This window comes from Pelodiscus sinensis, chromosome 5, assembly GCF_052426305.1.
Source record: "Pelodiscus sinensis isolate ZL-2025 chromosome 5, ASM5242630v1, whole genome shotgun sequence".
In the NCBI taxonomy this organism is placed as follows: domain Eukaryota; kingdom Metazoa; phylum Chordata; order Testudines; family Trionychidae; genus Pelodiscus; species Pelodiscus sinensis.
This window is the reverse complement of record NC_143056.1, coordinates 12,844,323-12,862,433: the sequence shown is the minus strand read 5'-3', so window position 1 is coordinate 12,862,433 and position 18,111 is coordinate 12,844,323. Positions and strand designations below refer to the sequence as shown.

The following is an 18,111-nucleotide window of genomic DNA, read 5'->3' as shown; positions in this document are numbered from 1 at the left end:
ATAAAAATCTACATTTGTTAAAGTTTATTTGAGGGATTGTTTAGAAACAAAGCTACTTATTTTTTTTAAATGATCCACCTTCTACTCTGCTTTCCAGGTACTTGTCCAACTCTGCCTCTCTCTTCACCGCCTCTGGCAATACCTTTGGTGCATTTGGAAAACAGATCAAAATCACACTCATGTTGTCTCGACTTCCCTGGTAGGGAGGAAAAAAAAACAAAGCACTGAGACAATATCCTATTATCCGGCGAGTAATATATACACTTGGATTTTATCCAAAGTCCATATCAAAGCAGTCCACAGATTAAAAAAAAAAAAAGTGTCTAATAATGTAAAATTAGAAAACTTTTTTCCCCATAACACCAGTAAGTAAAATTGCATCATTTAAAAATAACATTGTTCAATGTCTGCTAGTTGAGGATAATTCAGTACAAACTAGCTTTTAAATTTATTGCCAATATTTTTCTTCATGATTGATGTTTACAATGAGCCTATAGTTGATGACTCCCATCTTGCTGAATAATTAAATTATTTGCAAAACTATCAACAAGTAAATTATTGAGATTTATAAAACCTGTTTCCAACCTGCTAAAATAATATTTTGGGGAGGGAAAGGTTACATTATAGTTGTAGAAATATTAATTCCTAAATAGGAAAACTTAAGGTATCTGAAGCCAGTTATAAAGTAAACCAAAACCACACCAACTTGGGCATGTAAAATATCGCTAGCATCAATTATGCATTTTCCATAAACAACAGTTCCCTGCAGCATGCTTAAGAGCCAGACAGTAAGAGGAAGTAGTGTATGTGACATATACATTTTCATTTGCACATAGAAATATTTCTCACTAAACAAACTTTTAGAATAATGGAGCAAAACAAGCACATCTTTAATAAAAATACGTGAATGCAATACTATACAATCACGCTTTGCAGAAAAAAGTACTAAATATTGATTCAAATGATTTTCCAGTTGTTAAGGGCTTTAACCTGCAAACACTTACATAGATGCTGAAATGTAAGTACCAGTAGCCCTACTGAAGCCAATGAGACTACTCATGTGAGTAAAGATAGGCACGGATGCAAATATTCGCAAGATTGGTGACTAATCCATGCAGCATTGTCCTGTGGTGTTTATATTTTCCAGACAAATGTAGCTAAAATTATAAATTAAAAAAATTGCAAAGAATGAAGTTCATCGTTTTTAAATGATGAAAAACTATTTAATGCAATGTTGTTGTAACCAGGTTGGTCCCAAGATAATGAAGAGACAAGGTGGATGAGGTAATATCTTTTATTGAACTAACTTCTGCTGGTGAGATACCAGAAGAAAAGTTCCATAGAACTCTTCTTCAGGTTTCTCTCATCAACAGAAGTTGGTTCAATAAAAGGTATTACCTCACCCACTTACCTCTAGAAAATTATTACATAATTAACACAGTCATTATCAATGTTCCCTTTATTTTATTTTTTATACACAATCATGTGTAGAATAAATTTTGTTGTGTGCACCCACGCATATGCAGATGTGCACCACCAGCTGAAACACATGCTGCCAGTTGTGGGAATGTGGGTGCTCTGCCAATCAGATGGGAAGCATTTGAATCGCTCCTGACAGCTACCCAAGCGCTCAGCATACAGGGAACACTGAGCATTGTTTCACACCGCTTAAGAAAAATGGTGCCTATATCAATCATGCTATATTGCCTTTACTTATTTCTTGCATATCAAAGCTCAGTTTTAAAAATAGGATTAATGTTTGTCATGGGAAGGTTAAAACATGAAATTTTAACAATGCTGAGTAAGTGCTACTGAGCAATAGAACAACCTTTCATTCTGTTTATAGAAACACACAAATTCTGACTCCTTGCATACGAATACAATCATAAAATCTGTATTCATTAACTAAAAATTGTGCCTGTCTTCTTGAGTAGATAAATTAATTGTACTCTTGGACATCTAAAAGTTATAAGAAACAAATCTGTAAGTGTACAAGAAAAAAATTTATGCAGGACAATTGTACAAGGAACAATTTTTAAAAAAATCATATCAAAGACTTCTGCAATTAACTGAAGTTCTTAATTTTACAAATCCAATTTCAGTCATTTTGCAATGGTCTTGGCATGATTCAGACAAATACTACATTTCCCAATGTCAGAAAAGGAAAAAAATAAAATTGTCATGCCCTTTATTTACTTTTGTATGGTATAAAAGCTGTTCCTTTTTTAAAATCTTAGAAATAGATCATTTCTCCTCGGTTACTAAATTTTCCACTCATACCAATACCACCAGTTCTCAAGTAATACATATTTCTCATGGAGACTGAATAAGACCCGATACTTCTACCATATATTTTTAATCCATTGTATTACATTGTGAAGCAGCAAAAAGGGCACTTTTATTTCTCTTGGTCACGGTTTAAAACCATTAAATAATTTGCCACAGAGCACGTCTTTACATGATTTAAACTCCTAATCAAATAAGGAAATCCAATATTAAGTCCATGTGCCCTAACTTATTATTTGCTGCTCCTAGTTATAGCCAGTGGCATTCTTGTAAGTGGCTCAACTGTGGAATGACTCCATAGTTACAAAATTGTACAGAAACTAAACTTCGGCTACTCTATAGATGTGAACTGACAATTTATTTTCATTTTGTGGATAACAGAGAAATTACTACTCCTGTACTGAAAACATAGTAAGTTTCTCCTCTTAAAATTCTGGCTACCTTGTACAAGCAGGTGTCGACTATCTCATTGCAAACTTTCTCAAGGTCATCAGTGACTTCAAGTCTGGATCTTACAAAGTCACAGAGCTCTTCATTTCCCATAACATCCCAGATACCATCACATGCCAGTATGATAAACTGATCATCTTCTTCTGATCTCTCAATTTCATAAACTTCAGGCTCCGGTGAGACAAGCTGCTCTGTAGGACCTTTTCCATGGACACATTTGTAATCAAAGTCCCCAAGAGCTCTAGATACAGCAAGAGAGCCATTCACACGTTGAATCATTACAGAACCACCTGCATTCTGTATACGCTCTTTCTCCAGTGGATTACTTGGCTTGTGATCTTGTGTGAAGAAGTAAACCTTCCTGTTTCTACAAAGTAAACCTCTTGAGTCTCCACAGTTGATGAAATAAGTGTGTTGAGGAGAAATCATGACACCCACTGCTGTTGACCCACTTCTATCTGCACCATGTTTCTTCTCAGAAATTACTCTCATATGTTCATCAATTTGCAGAAAACCTGTTCTGATTCCACTCTTTACACTTTCCACAGACGGTGGTCCATCAGACCCTTTAAAATCCTGGTTGCTTGTGATGTGATCTAATAAATGCTCACAACAGTATTTGGCAACCTGGGATCCGGCATGCCCATCATATACAGCAAAAAATGACCATCCATCAAGTCCATTTGGCAAACCAATAACAGCTGTGTGTGCGTCCTCCATCTCAACTCGCCAACCTTGCATGCTACTTAGCCCATAACGTAGCCCATTACCCTGCCCTTGGGCATTATGCTTCTCCATCTTTGGCTTGTCTAAAAATGCTCCCATGATGACTTGTTCCTTCAGTTCTGAGGAAAAAATAATATTATTGTTAACTATTTCTACAAAACAAATAATCATTTAAATGTGTTACTAGAAACTATTAAATATAGAAAATGTTACTTAAATAATATTAAGATGACAAAGGAAGATGGGAGAGTCAGATTTTTGGTCCTTAATACTACACAAAATAATGAGTTAACCAAAACATCAGCCCTAACGCTGAACTGTCTTGTTTTGCTTTTGTTGATTTAAGTAAAACCTCACTATTAATGGAGTGCACTCTGTATATTTTTGCAAATATTTAAATTGTAACCATGCATGAAGAAGGGTTTAAACTATGGTATTGTTTGTGGTTTTCATCAAAACAATTGTAATGAAAATAAGTGTAACAAAAACCACCATTCAAACTATTTTAACTACCATAAACATCTGAGACTTTTGGTTACTTTTTATAGCAAGCAATTTCTGAAATGTCTATTTTGTGGTCCAGATGTATTTAAAATTTCAAACTTTGTGTACTTATACTTCAATGAGGAAAACTGCCTTTCACATGTTTGAAGAAATCTGTCTGGAAATAAAACTGAAAATATTAGAAGTTCACATTTCATACATACAATAAACTAATTTAATTTTAATACAGGCTGGACCTCCTTGATCTGGCCCCCCAGGACATGACCGGTCCTGAATTAGGGATTTTGCCAGACGAGGCGAGGTCCTTTCCTGTTGCCAGCCTCCCAGCCTGCTGTCCCTCCCTGCTGTTGAAAACACCCAGCTCTGGCAATCCCCAGCCACAGGACCTACTGCAGGCACAGCCGGGGAGCCCCAGACATCACCAGCCCCGCTGGGGACCCTCAGCCACCAGCCCTGCTAATGCCAGCATGGGCTAAGGATCTCCAGCCCCATTGGGGCTCCCTGTTGCTGGCCTCACTGGAGATCCCAGGACTGCCTGCACAACTGCAGTTGACAAGGTTGGGAATCCTCAGGCTGGGGCTCCCCAGCCGCTGCCAGCCCTGCTGGGCATCCCTGGTCCTGGGGATCCCCAGCCTCCAGCCCCTCTGCTGCTGGCCTGGACAAGGATCTCCAGACCAGAGACAGCTGGGGTTCTTTGATCCAGCATCTTCCCTGGTCCTGCCATTCCACGGATGCTGCCCAGAGAGTCCCAGATTTGAATCAGAACATGTATTTTCTTTATTCACTTATGTGGAGGCAAAGAACCAAGCATATTGTGCCCAGAAACACTAATGTACCTTTAAATAGAGTAAACTGACTGGTTTATCTTGACTATTCTGTACTCTCAGAGCTTAGCCATTTTTGCCCTTTTAAGCTCTACCAGCTTAACTATGTAGTCATTAAATCACCCAAATCAGCTGATAGAAACAAAATAGTAGATGAAATTCAATGTTGAAAAATGCAAAGTAATGCAAATAACCTAAATTATACATGCAAAATAGAGGTAGGATCTAAATTAGTTACCACCACTCAGGAATGATCTTGAAGTCGTTGTGGCCAGTTCTCTGAAAACATCAGTTCAATGTGTAAAAATGGACCACTAAGCTAACAGAATGTTAAGAACCATTAGGAAAGGGATAGATAAGATGACAGAAAACATAATACAACTTTCGACAAAAACAATGAGTCGTCTTATGGTACCCTGAAGACTAACAAATTTATTTGCACGAAGTGGGCTCCAGCTCATGAAAACTTATGCCAAAATAAATGTGTTAGTCTTCAAGGTGCCATAGGACTTATTGTTTTTGTTGAAACACACTAGTACATCTACCCTTCTGGAAAAATGCCACTTCATAAATTCAACAATACATCCTGAATATTACATGCAATCCTGGTTGCTCCATCTCAAAAAAGATAATAAAATTGGAAAAGGGAAGTAAAAATTAAGGGTATGGAACATCTTCCAATATGAGAGATTAAAACCACAGGGACTTTTCAGCTTGGAAAAGGGGGAATTATGATAGCGTCTATAACATCATGAATGGTATTGAGAAAATGTATAAGGAAGTGTCATTTACTCCTCGTGATTACAAGAACCAGGAGTCACCCAATGACATCAAAAGCCAACAAGTTCAAAACAAACAAAAGGTTGAATTAAGTGAAGAAGTACAATGTCAACCTGTGAAACTAATTTCCAAGTTTGATGTAGTAAGGGTAAAAAATATAATATGGTTCAAAAAAAGAATAAAATACATTAATTGAGGATAGGTCCATCAATGGCTATTAGCCAAGATGGTCAAGGATGTACGTCCATGTCCTAAGTATCCTTAGCCTCCATCTGTCAGAAGCTAGGAGTGAATGGATCACCTGATTGCCTGTTCTGTTCATTCCCTCTGAAGGCCTGGCATTGGCTATTGTTAGAAAACAGAATGCTAGACTAGATGGTCTGTCTTAAGATGGATGTTCTCAAGAGTATTTACAACTGATCTGAAAGTTACAGCACATTCAAATATGTGTATATGCTGCTTATGAACAAGATACTCCATATGATCTTATCTACACCACATAATTCAGTCAACTTAAGTTACACCAATTATTATAAACCACTATAACTATATTGCATGTGTATATTCATACCATAATCCTTATGTTAGGAGACTGCATCCATCATTAGTGCTCTAATACAAACAGAGTGAGCAGTGGCCTGTGGATAACTACCCCACTGTGCAAATAGCCACCTCCTCCTCCTCCTAAGAGTTCTAGGAATGGATCACAGTGTATCACAGAGGCAGGATCACTGACCCATGATGCAGTTTTACTACCCCATGATGCAGTTTTATCTGTCCCATAATTCCCAGAGACCCTGAACGTACGATGCCATCAGGAGTCACATGTTCCCACCCTCCCCCAAAACTGCAGGGACAGAAGGGCAAGTGGCCAGGCAGCAGCTGGCGTGGCAAGAGTCCCTAGGCATCCTTAGTCTATCCTTTTCCCCATAATCAACAACAGTAGGAGAAGCAGAGCAATGTAGCCACAGTAAAATCTCTGCACGCTGCATGGAAACTTTTCAAAGACATCATAATAAAGGCCCAACTTAAATACCCCAAATTAAAAAACACAGTAAGAGAAGCAAAAAAGTGTCACCATGGTTTAACAACCAGGTAAAAGAAGCAATGAGAGATAAAAAGACATCTTTTTAAAAGTGGAAGTGAAATCCTAGTGAGGAAAATAGAAAGGAGCATAAACTGTGTCAAATTAAATGTAAAAATATAATAAGAAAAGCCAAAAAGGAGTTTGAAGAACAGCTAGCCAAAAGCTCAAAAATAGTAAAATGTTTTTTAAGTACATCAGAAACAGGAAGCCAGCTAAACAATCAGTGGGGCCCTTGGACGATCAAGATGCTAAAGGAGCACTCAAAGATGATAAAGTCATAGCAGAGAAGCTAAATAAATTCTTTGCTTCAGTCTTCACAGCTGAGGATATCGGGGAGATTCCCAAACCTGAGCCATTCTTTTTAGGTGACAAATCTGAGGAATTGTCCTATACTGAGGTGTCATTAGAGGAGGTTTTGGAACAAATCGATAAACTTAACAGTATCAATGATAGAGGCAGCAGCAGTAGGCGGGTGCGCATGCAGCACCGAGGAGATGGTGCTGGGGGAACCAGCTTTTAAGCCAGCTCCCCCAGCACCAGCTTCTGCTTCCCGCAGAGGCAGCAAGGGGAGGGCAGGAATGTGAGTAATTGACTAGATAAAGCTTATCAATTAGTCAACTGTTCACTTACTTCCCTACTTCTAACAGCTTCCAGTGGCCAGGAACAACAAATCCGGACAACAGGAGGAGAGTGAAAGAAGCAGACTCTCTAGTTCACTAGTTTACAAAATTGAAAGGGCATATCTTAGCATAGAAATTTCACTGGTTTAACTAAATTGGTATAAAATTACACCTTTAATTAGACTGGTACAACTCTCTATGTAGATCCAACAGCCTATGTGAGAGCACAAGTTCTTTATATAACAACCTATACGCCAAAAAGAGACAGATTTTAATTATCTTTGCAATATGCTTTATTAAAAAAAATCCTTAAAAAAATTAAATATTTCATTTTAATCAGGATTTAAGTTCAGACAGGAATTTTTAATTTAAATAATCAATTGTAATAAAGTTTTGCTTTTGTAATTTTAGTTATTTTCTTAAAGAACACTTGATTTCTTTCAGTTGGTAACCTTTAGAACATGTTCAACATGATTCTTATTATTTGGTAAACATTAAAACATGTTGATTTGCAAGTAAACAGTCTTTACACTAAATTTGGTGTTCTTTTTTGCTAACCAGGAAGATACACATCTATACGGGGGAGAGGGGGTGAAAATTTCCTGAGGGACGACACAGACGTCACATGCATCCCACCGCCCGCCTAGGGATGTTACATTTTGGTTAATCCACTAATCAAGTAGTCGATGGAATTTCAAAGGGTGGGGCAGAATTTGAGGCAAACAGGGACTGCATGAGCCTCCGGACTACCTCTGCCTTTGAAATGTATCAAGAGCCCCAGGGGGACTCTTGCTACATTTCAAATGCAGAGGCAGCACAGGGAACTCAGGGTGAGCAGGGACTCAAGTAATCCCCACTTGCGTCAGGTTTCACCTCTCCCTGGGATGCTTGCTACATTTCAATACCCACTCACCCCACATTCACTGCACCACCTCTCCCTTTGAAATGTAGGAAGAGCCCCGCGGGGCTCATAACATTTCAAAGAGAGAGGCATAGCAGTCAGACTGGCACGAGCAAGGACTGCTTCAGTCCCCACTGCGCCTCTACTTCCCTTCACTACTACCCCCCTAGTCCCTCATGGAGACGGCGCTGGGGGAAACCAACTTTTAAAGCCGGCTCCCCGCCTTGCTGGGAGGTGAACAACTAGTCAAGTCACTACATTTGCTTATCAGGTAGTCTACTAGTCATTTGCATCCCTGTGTCCACCTCTGCCTGCATCCTCAGATGTGCAGTCTCCTCCCTCTCCTTCGGCGCACCAGGGAGGTGGGAGTTGCACAACCTCCTCCTCCCCTGGCAGGCCCCTTGCCAGGATAGCTTTGTGCCTCCAGGGTCTGTCGCTCCAAGCACGTGGTGTTGAGAAAGTTGCCCCAGCACCGTGCCTCTGACCTACCTTCCCCAAGCATAGGCTGTCCCCAGAGCTCCCGCCTGGGGGCACAGGCCCCGGGGTTACAAAGGGGAGAGCAGAGGCGCGCCGGGGATCTAAGCAAGGGGAGTGCACATGTGGAGAAGGTGGTGGGGAGCCCCAGGCAGGCATGCACATCATCTCTGCCCTAGACAAAAGGGGAGTCTGAGTCAGGGTCAGACACACAAGGGAGGCTGGCGCAGGAGCTGACAGGACAATAGAGAGTGCTGGGAGCGCTGGATGTTCAGGGGGCTTTGTGTATGGGAACTTGGGAAGGGAAAAGCGTTGAAGGGATGTGGGGCAGGGAGAGAGCTCTGGGATTTGAACGGGGCATGGGGAGGCAGGGTATTGAGAGGAGTGTCTGGGTCTCTGTCTATATATAAATAATTTTCCTGCGGGATGTTATGTCATCCACCTCCTGCTGCCCGTCTCCATCCTCCTCCCATCCCAGCGCTCTGTGGGAGGCACAAGCCACACGGCCTCTCTCCTCCCATGTGCCCTCTGCCCCTATCTCTGCCAGTGAGTGGGATAGGGGTGCAGGATCTGGGTGACAGATGCAGAAGGGGGTGAGGTTGCAGAGTTTGGCCAGGAGTGGGCTGCGCGTAGGGTGTCTGGCCACGAGGGAGGGTGCAGGACAGGCTAATGGTAGAGTGTAGTGACCCGGGGGAGAAGGGAGAGGAAGGTTGGCAAACTTTTGCACCCTCTCCCTTGCTCCTGCACCTTCCCCCCCAGCCAGACACCCTATTCCCAGCCTACTCCTGCACCCTTCCTCCTAACCAGATCACGCATCCCCATCCATATCCCACTCACTGGCAGCCCTGTCTCACATACTGAATCCCTCATTTTTGGCCCCACCTCAGAGCCTGGGGGAGGGAGGGGCAAAAATCCACTAACCCTGGAACCCCAGAAGAGTTAATCTGGGCTGAGGCCTTGAACCTCATTCAGTCCTCTCTCCCCACACCATGAGGCTGAAGCACCAGAGGAGTGAGATGTTTCAGTTGGGGGGGGCCACATAAGTAAGGGTTGGGGAATTTTGGAGGGGTCTTTTTCTCTCTCGTTTGTGTGGTCCCCAACTGATTTTTCTGTGGTTCAGAACCAAAAAAAGGTTCCTCACCCCTGCCATAAATAAAGACAAGGATGAAACCCTTCTTGCTGGACATATTTTACTTTATTTAAAATAAAGCCTGCCCATCAAGGCCCCAATCGGGGCCCAGCTTCCATCTGGATGCAGTGTGCTCTCCCCAGGTCCGATATGGCTGCAGGAAGGGCTGGAGGTAGCCCCCCCTCCTGCTGCAGCATGGGTAGGAAGGGAGGCCACAATCTGGCTACGGGGCAAGTGCAGCAAGCAAGGGGTGCAGCCTCCTAGTATAACTTAATTTCCATTTATACAGATCCTTGATTTTTATATTTTTACGTTACAAAAGGGTAAATTATGCATTTCTTATTGCATAACTATTATTCTTTATTTTTTATTATTATAGGACAATCTATTCAGAAATTAAAATTCATTTTAAAATTCATAGTATTTGATTTTTGTAATAAATATTCAAATGATGGATACAGAATTAAAAAATTGACCTGTCTGGTGATTGTCTCTTTTTTGTATGATTTTAGGAAAAGAAATCCCATTTCAGGCACATCCCATTTTCCTGGCACAACCAAACCTTTACTTTGACTTTAAGTTATAAGAGGAAGCTATATATCATCTTCCTATCCAAGTACAAACAAATGAACATCACACCCAATGCACTAAAGGTGAAAAAACCATTACAATCTACATATTCCACAGACTACGGTGAGAGATTATGCCACACACTCTCAAAGAAATTGGGGAACCACATAAACAGCACGCTATTCAACAAACAGAAGAAAATTAAGACTGAGCTCTCAATAATAAAGACTCTCATAAAAAACAAGCATCCACACAAACTTCCTTGTAGCGGGACTTAATAAAAATCAGACAAGACATTTAACAATGCTCACTTCACTTCCCTACAGTAGAAAAAGGACAATAAACTATCAACTATCAGAGGGGTAGCCGTGTTAGTCTGAATCTGCAAAAGCGGCGAGGAGTCCTGTGGCACCTTATAGACTAACTGAAGTATAGGAGCATAAGCTTTCACAGGCAAAGACCCACTTCGTCAGATGCATGAAGTGGAAATTTCCAGAGGCAGGTATAAACATGCAGGCCAGAATCAGGCTGGAGATGACAAGGTGGATCCAATCAAGGAGGATGAGACCCACTTCTAGTAGCTGATCTGGAGGTGTGAATTCCAAGAGAGCAGAAGCTGCTTTTGTAGTTAGCAAGCCATTCACAGTCTTTGTTTAATCCAGAGTTGATTGTGTCAAACTTGAAGATGAACTGTAGCTCAGCAGTTTCTCTTTGAAGTCTGGTCCTGAAGTTTTTTTGCTACCGGATGGCTACCTTTAGATCTGCAATTGTGTGTTCAGGAAGATTGAAGTGTTCCCCTACAGGTTTTTGTATGTTGCCATTCCTAATATCTGATTTGTGTCCATTGATTCTTTTACGTGGGGACTGTCCAGTTTGGACAATGATCCCTCACTTTCACAGGCTTTGGGACGTAGGCCAGTCCCTGCCCACAGACAACCCGCAAACCTGAAGTATATTCTCACCAGCAACTACACACCGCACCATAATAACTCTAACTCAGGAACCAATCCTTGCAACAAACCTCGGTGCCAACTCTGCCCACATATATATACCAGCAACACCATCACAGGACCTAACCAGATCAGCCATAGTGTCACTGGTTCATTCTCCTGCACATCTACTAACGTAATATATGCCATCATGTGCCAACAATGCCCCACTGCTATATACACATCGGCCTTGATTGGATCCACCTCGTCATCTCCAGCCTGATTCTGGCCTGCATATTTATACCTGCCTCGGAAATTTCCACTACATAGAATCATAGAATAATAGGACTGGAAGGGACCTCAAGAGGTCATCGAGTCCAGCCCCCCGCCCTCAAGGCAGGACCAAGCTTCACCTACACCATCCCTGACAGATGTCTATCTAACCTGTTCTTAAATATCTCCAGAGAGGGAGATTCCACCACCTCCCTTGGCAATTTATTCCAATATTTGACCACCCTGACAGTTAGGAATTTTTTCCTAATGTCCAATCTAAACCTCCCCTGCTGCACTTTAAGCCCATTACTCCTTGTCCTGTCCTCAGAAACCAAGAGGAACAAATTTTCGCCTTCCTCCTTGTGACACCCTTTTAGATATTTGAAAACCGCTATCATGTCCCCCCTACATGCATCTGACGAAGTGGGTCTCTGCCCACGAAAGCTTATGTTCCTACACTTCAGTTAGTCTATAAGGTGCCACAGGACTCCTCGCCAAATAAACTATCAAAACTCCTACATGCCTCAGGATACTTCAACTCCGGTACCCTCAACTCACCTAACAACACTGTCAACCTATCCACCCATACTCTGAGCCCAGCGGAAGAATCTGTCCTATCTTGGGATCTCTCTTTCTGCCCTACGACCCCCACACATATGATTCAGTTCTGCGGTGACCTGGAAGCCTATTTTCACCGTCTCTGTCTGAAGGAATATTTCCAACACACCACTGAACATCACACTGACCCTCAGGATCCCCCCCACCAACCCCACAAGAGGAAGGTCTCTATGTGGACCCCTTTCGGCAGTCATAATGAGAGTCTGGACTTCTACATTGATTGCTTCCACAAATGTGTACAGGCTGACATTGTGAACAAACAACATCATGTGACATGCAGCCATGCAGAACGCAATGCTATCCACAGCCTCAAAAACAATTCTAACATTATGATCAAAGAGGCTGACAAAGGGGGCGCTGTAGTTATCACGAACAGGACAGATTATGAACACGAGGCTTCCAGACAACTCACCAACATCACATTCTACAGGTCTCTTTCCTCTTGATCCCACTGAGGAATACAAAAGACTACATGTCGCGATCATGTCCTGGGTCATGGAATGTCAGGCACTGGGTGTCATTGCTGCAGGGGAAGCAGGTGATCAGTGGGGTTACTAAGGCAGGCTACCTACCTGTCTGGCACCGCAGATTACACTGCACCCCAGAAGCAGTGAGTGATAGGCTCGACTCGTGTGCATGAGGGGGAGAATGCACAGGGCTCCATCCCCTGCCCCAAGCACTCGAACCGCACTCCCACTGGCTGGGAACCTGCTGCTGGTTGCTTCTGGAGTGCAGCATGGTCTGCAGTGCCAGGAGAGGCAGGAAGATTACTGATGCTCTGTAGTTGCCCCAAGAAGTCTGCCTTAGCACCCGTGCTTCACCACTGACCAGGAGCTGCTCAAGTTAAGCCCCTCTAGCCCCAGCCGTGACCCCCACTCAAAGCCAGAGCCCCCTCCTATACCCCAAAGCACTACTACTTAGCCCTACCCTGGAGCTCACTCTAGTCAAATTATGTTGGGTCGTGGGCAACAAAAATTTTCTTCAACTGGGTTACAAGAAAAAGTTTGAAACCCATTGCCAAAAGAAACTACACCATCTGCTCATGAAACCCCTGCTACAACTCAGGACCAAATCTATACAAACACATCCCCAAATCTCCGACCAGGAGTATTCTATCTGCTACCTAAGATCCATAAACCTGGAAGTCCTGGACGTCCCATCAGATCAGACACTGGCACACTTACAACAGGATTATCCAGTTATGCTGACACTCTCCTCAGACCCTATGCTACCAGTACTGCTAGCTACCTTTGAGACACCACTGACTTCTTGGGGCAACTACAGAGCATCAGTAATCTTCCTGAAAACACCATCCTGGCCATCATGGATGTAGAAGCTCTTTACACCAACATTCCACATGATGATGGATTATTAGTTGTCAGGATCATTATCCCCAATGATGCCACAGCATACCCGGTGGCTGAGCTAAGTGACTTTGTCTTCACCCACAACTATTTCCAATTTGGGGACAATTTATATCTTCAAGTCAGCAACACTGTGAGTTATCTTCTAGCACCATTACTCTACTAACACTACATTGACCACATCATCACACGGAGCCACAGGAAGAATTCCACAGGGATTTCAACAACTTCCACCCCACTATCAACCTTAGCCTCGACAAGTCCACACAAGAGATCCACTTCTTTGACACTACCTACAATTAAATGATGGCCACATTACCACCACCTTATACTGGAAGCCTACCAACCGTTATTCTTATGTACATGCCTTTAGCTTCCATTCAGGACACATCACATGATCCATTGTTTCCAGCCAGGCCCTAAGACACAGCTGGAGTTGTTCCAATCCCACAGAGAAAAATACCTATAGGATCTCTATCAGGCATTCTTAAAACTTAAATACCCATGTTGGGAAGCGAAGAAACAGATTGATACAGCCAGACGAGAACCCAGGAATCAGCTTCAAGATGTGGCCAATAAGGAAAACAACAGAACACCACTTGTCATCACTTAGGGTACGTCTAAACTACATGGCTCCGTCGACGGAGCCATGTAGATTTGTTTGTTTGGCAAAGTCAAATGAAGCCGCAATTTAAATTATCGCGGCTTCATTTAAATTTACATGGCTGCCGCGCTGAGCCGACAAACAGCTGATCAGCTGTTTGTCGGCTCAGCGCGCTAGTCTGGACGCTCCCCTGCCGACATCAAAGCCCTTTGTCGGCAGCCCTGGTAAACCTCATCCCACGAGGAATAACAGGGCTGCCGACAAAGGGCTTTGATGTCGGCAGGGGAGCGTCCAGACTAGCGCGCTGAGCGGACAAACAGCTGATCAGCTGTTTGTCGGCTCAGCGCGGCAGCCATGTAAATGTAAATGAAGCCGCGATCATTTAAATTGTGGCTTCATTTACCTTTGCCTATGTGTCTAATCTACATGCCTCTGATGACAGAGGCATGTAGTCTAGACACAGCCTTAGAGTCCTCTGCTTAACTCTGCCACTGACAATCTACAATCTATCCTGGAAAACGATCTCTCTCTCGGATACTGGAAGACAGGCCAATCCTCATCTACAGACAACCCCCTAACCTGAAGCAAATTCTTTCCAGCAGCCACACTGACCTAGGAACCAATCCCTGCAATAAACCCCACTGCCAACTCTGTCCACACATCTATACAAGCAACATCATCACAGAAGCCACAACAACAGAGGCTCATACAACTGCACATTCTCTAATGCAGTGTTTCCCAATTGGTGCTCCATGGAACCCCAGGGTTCCGCAAAGTGAAAGTAAGGGTTCCATGAGAACGTGGCATTGCCCCGCCCTCTCTTAGAGACAGAGTATTCTGCAGGTTTTTTTGCTTAACCAATTCTGGCAAGGCGTTTTCTTTTTTTTTTTTTTTTGCTTGCCAAATTTTACTCTGGGAACTTTAGGGGTTCCTTGAAGTTATTTTAAGCTGAAAAGGGTTCCGTGGCCAAATAAAATCAGGAAACACTGCTCTAATGTGATATATGCCATCAAGTACCAGCAATACCCCTCTGCCATGAATATTGGCCAAACTGGACATTCTCAAAGTATAAATGGATACATGTCAGATATCAGAATTGGTAACACAAGGAAGCTTGTAGGGGAACATTTCAGCTTACCTGGGCACTCATTAGTGAATTTAAAAGTAACCATTCTTCTACAAAATTTCACAAGCCAACAACAGTGTTCACAATTGACCTTTATATGCAAATCTGCCACTGTCTCTCATGGCTTGAGCAAACACCTGACCTGGATGGCCCATTATAAAACCTGCTTACCTTACCTTCAACTCTCAATTGACATCAAAAGCTAAGTATGGGGCACGTTTAGCCCACTCAAATTAGCCTCATTAGTACCAGCACTACAATTGACAGATACATCCCTCCCCTACTTTTTCTGTTATAAATTGTGAGGGTACCCCCTTTTCTCTCTATTCTGCTCATATGAGGAAGTGGGTTTTACCCATGAAAGCTCATGATACTCTCTCTATATATTTGTTAGTCTCTAAGATGCTACAGGAATATTAGCTCTTACTGTTTAGGAAGAGTTCTTGAACAGATATATATAATGGACTGCATCCTCTCATTTAGTTTATTTGTAGTTAGAAGAGGAAAACAAGCTTTCCTGCTTTTTCAACTCCAAATTGGTTTCTCAACTTTGAATCATTGAACTAACCAGTTGAACACAATGGAATGAAAAAAATATTCTCTCTGCACCTGTGCAAGTGGCTACCACTGACTTACTCTGGTTTAGCATTTGCAGAAAATATTTACAGCACAAGTAGCTTAGGCCTTGATATAAAGTTGTCAATTTCAAATGTAACATTTTAAATAAACCTGTATTTAACATAAACTTTAAAAATCCAGGAGTTTTGAGTTCTTACATAAAAGGAGGCTAGCTTTAATTTACTCTGGTTTTTAAGGGTCCGTCTACACTTGCTCCCAAAAAGCGAGGAGCAACGTTAGTTCAAACCAAGGGGTTCAAACTAAGGCATCTCAGCGTGCACTTTCACTTTCAAAACAGCTGTTGAGCAGAGTAATGCACGGGTGAGATCATGCTAATGAAGTGTGGGATATTTAAATCTCCGCTTCATTAGCAATTTTGGTCGCATACATTTGCATCCCTAGTTCGAATTAGGAAGCAAGTGTAGACGTATCCTAAAAAGAAAAAATACAAGATTTCTCTCTGCTTTAATTAGCACTTTAGTATAGTGTAAGTTCAAAATACGGCTCGGCTCGGCCTAGGGGTGTTAAATTTCAATTAATCAGCTGATCACGTGTGTATGGAACTTCCCTCGACTACTCGGTTAGTCAATAAGGGCGGGGGGGGGGGGGAGGAGAGATGATGATGGCTATCCCAGCTGCATCTCTGCCTTTTAAATATAGTAAGAGCCACCCACAGCTTTTACTACATTTAAAAAGCAGAGCTGCAGAGGGGAAACCAGGGCCAGTGGGGACTCGAGCAGTCCCTACTCGTCCCAGGTCATGACTGCTGCACTTCTGCCTTTTAAATGTATTAAGAGCCCTGCAGGGCTTTTAATACACATAAAAGGCAGTGGCGCAGCGGGTAATCCAGGGAGGGCAGGGACTCAAGCTTAACCCCACAGGGATCTTACTACATTTAAAAGGCAGAGACACAGCAGTCGGGACCCCATGCGAGCAGGGCACTCAGTCCCCACTTGCGCCATTTCTTCCTCTGCTCCTCTGCCTCCTCTGTCCCCTCCCCCCCCGTGAAGATAGTGCTGGGGGAGGGGGATTTTTAAGTCGGCTCTCCCCAGCACCAACTCCTGCTCTCCCTTTTGCTGCCTGTGTGTCAGAGGCAGCAAAAGGTATGGGGGAAACAACTAGTTGAGTAGTGCCCCGACTACCTGATAAGCTTAGGCTTTATCAGGTAGTCGACTAGTTGCTTACATCCCTAGTTCAGCTCAAATCCAGAGAAAGAGGACCCTCCTCTCTTCAGTTCTTCAGCTATCTTCCTTAGATGTCACTCCTTCCAGATTCTGTCACAATAGCCCTGACTCTCTGCATACAATGGTCTTTTATAGTTGCCTGAGGGATTATTTCTTCACCTTGAGCCAGCCTTGCTATTCTGCACTGACAGCAAGAAACACAGTCCTCTCTCCACTCACTGTATTAACCTCTTCCATGCCTATCTTGAGGTATTCAACACATCCTAGCACACTACCCAGAATGCTAATGAAAACTGATGTATCCCTGCTATTTCTTCTACAATAAGGAAAGAAGAAGTGCACTCTGGTTAGGTAGATCATCACTCATCTCATTTATCTGGGCAGGCTTTGGACAGAAAGAAGGTGACACTGTCCTGAAACCAATGAAGAGTGAAATGTGAAGGATGCACAATCTTTCCTTGAACAGCTATCTAGTTCCAAAGCACTTCTTTGCAATATTCTTGAATATGAATACTGTATTTATTGACAGAGGATAAACTGATACTATATTGCTATAAATAAATGCCAAAGGACTAAAAAATGCGTATTTTGCATGTTTGAAGAACTAAGTTCTAACTCTAAGGTGGAGCTTCCCTTGTCACCACTTTAGCCTTTAACTTCCCTTTATTCCTTCTTCATGATGCAGAAATAGAGCCCTACCTCATGTTTGTTGTTCCAGGAAGGATGTGAGGTGCTATATACAAATAACAAATCTGGGTAATTTACTGAGAAAGACCTGATCTGCACAAATATGCTAGTCTACTCCAAGGCAGAAGATGAAGTTATTGTGCTCATCCACAAACCATGACTTTGAAGTGCTGAGTTTCCTTCCTTCCTTTGTAAAATCAAGAGGACAATATCCTACAACAGAAAAATGATGAACAAAATATGTTGCAATGTGCCAGCAGTGCATGGAACTGCAGCATATATTGCAGAAAGTCTAGAAAAGTCAGCAAAATAACAAGTGGTGATGCCAACCTGTGAGGTGGCCTCCTAAGGCAAGAT

At 42.6% G+C, this 18,111-nt stretch overlaps 1 protein-coding gene across 3 annotated transcripts in view; it reads right to left on the bottom strand.

The window, feature by feature from the left end:
* PPM1A (protein phosphatase, Mg2+/Mn2+ dependent 1A) overlaps positions 1–18,111 on the bottom strand; it is a 91,331-nt gene that overhangs the window by 15,965 nt on the left and 57,255 nt on the right. For all 3 annotated transcript variants that reach the window (XM_075926345.2, XM_075926346.2, XM_075926347.2), the window contains exons 2-3: positions 2,728–3,581; positions 79–196 (exon numbers count right to left, since the gene is read on the bottom strand). In XM_075926345.2, the coding sequence (XP_075782460.1) occupies positions 79–196; positions 2,728–3,581 (972 nt within the window). The remainder of the gene's footprint in view (positions 1–78; positions 197–2,727; positions 3,582–18,111) is intronic.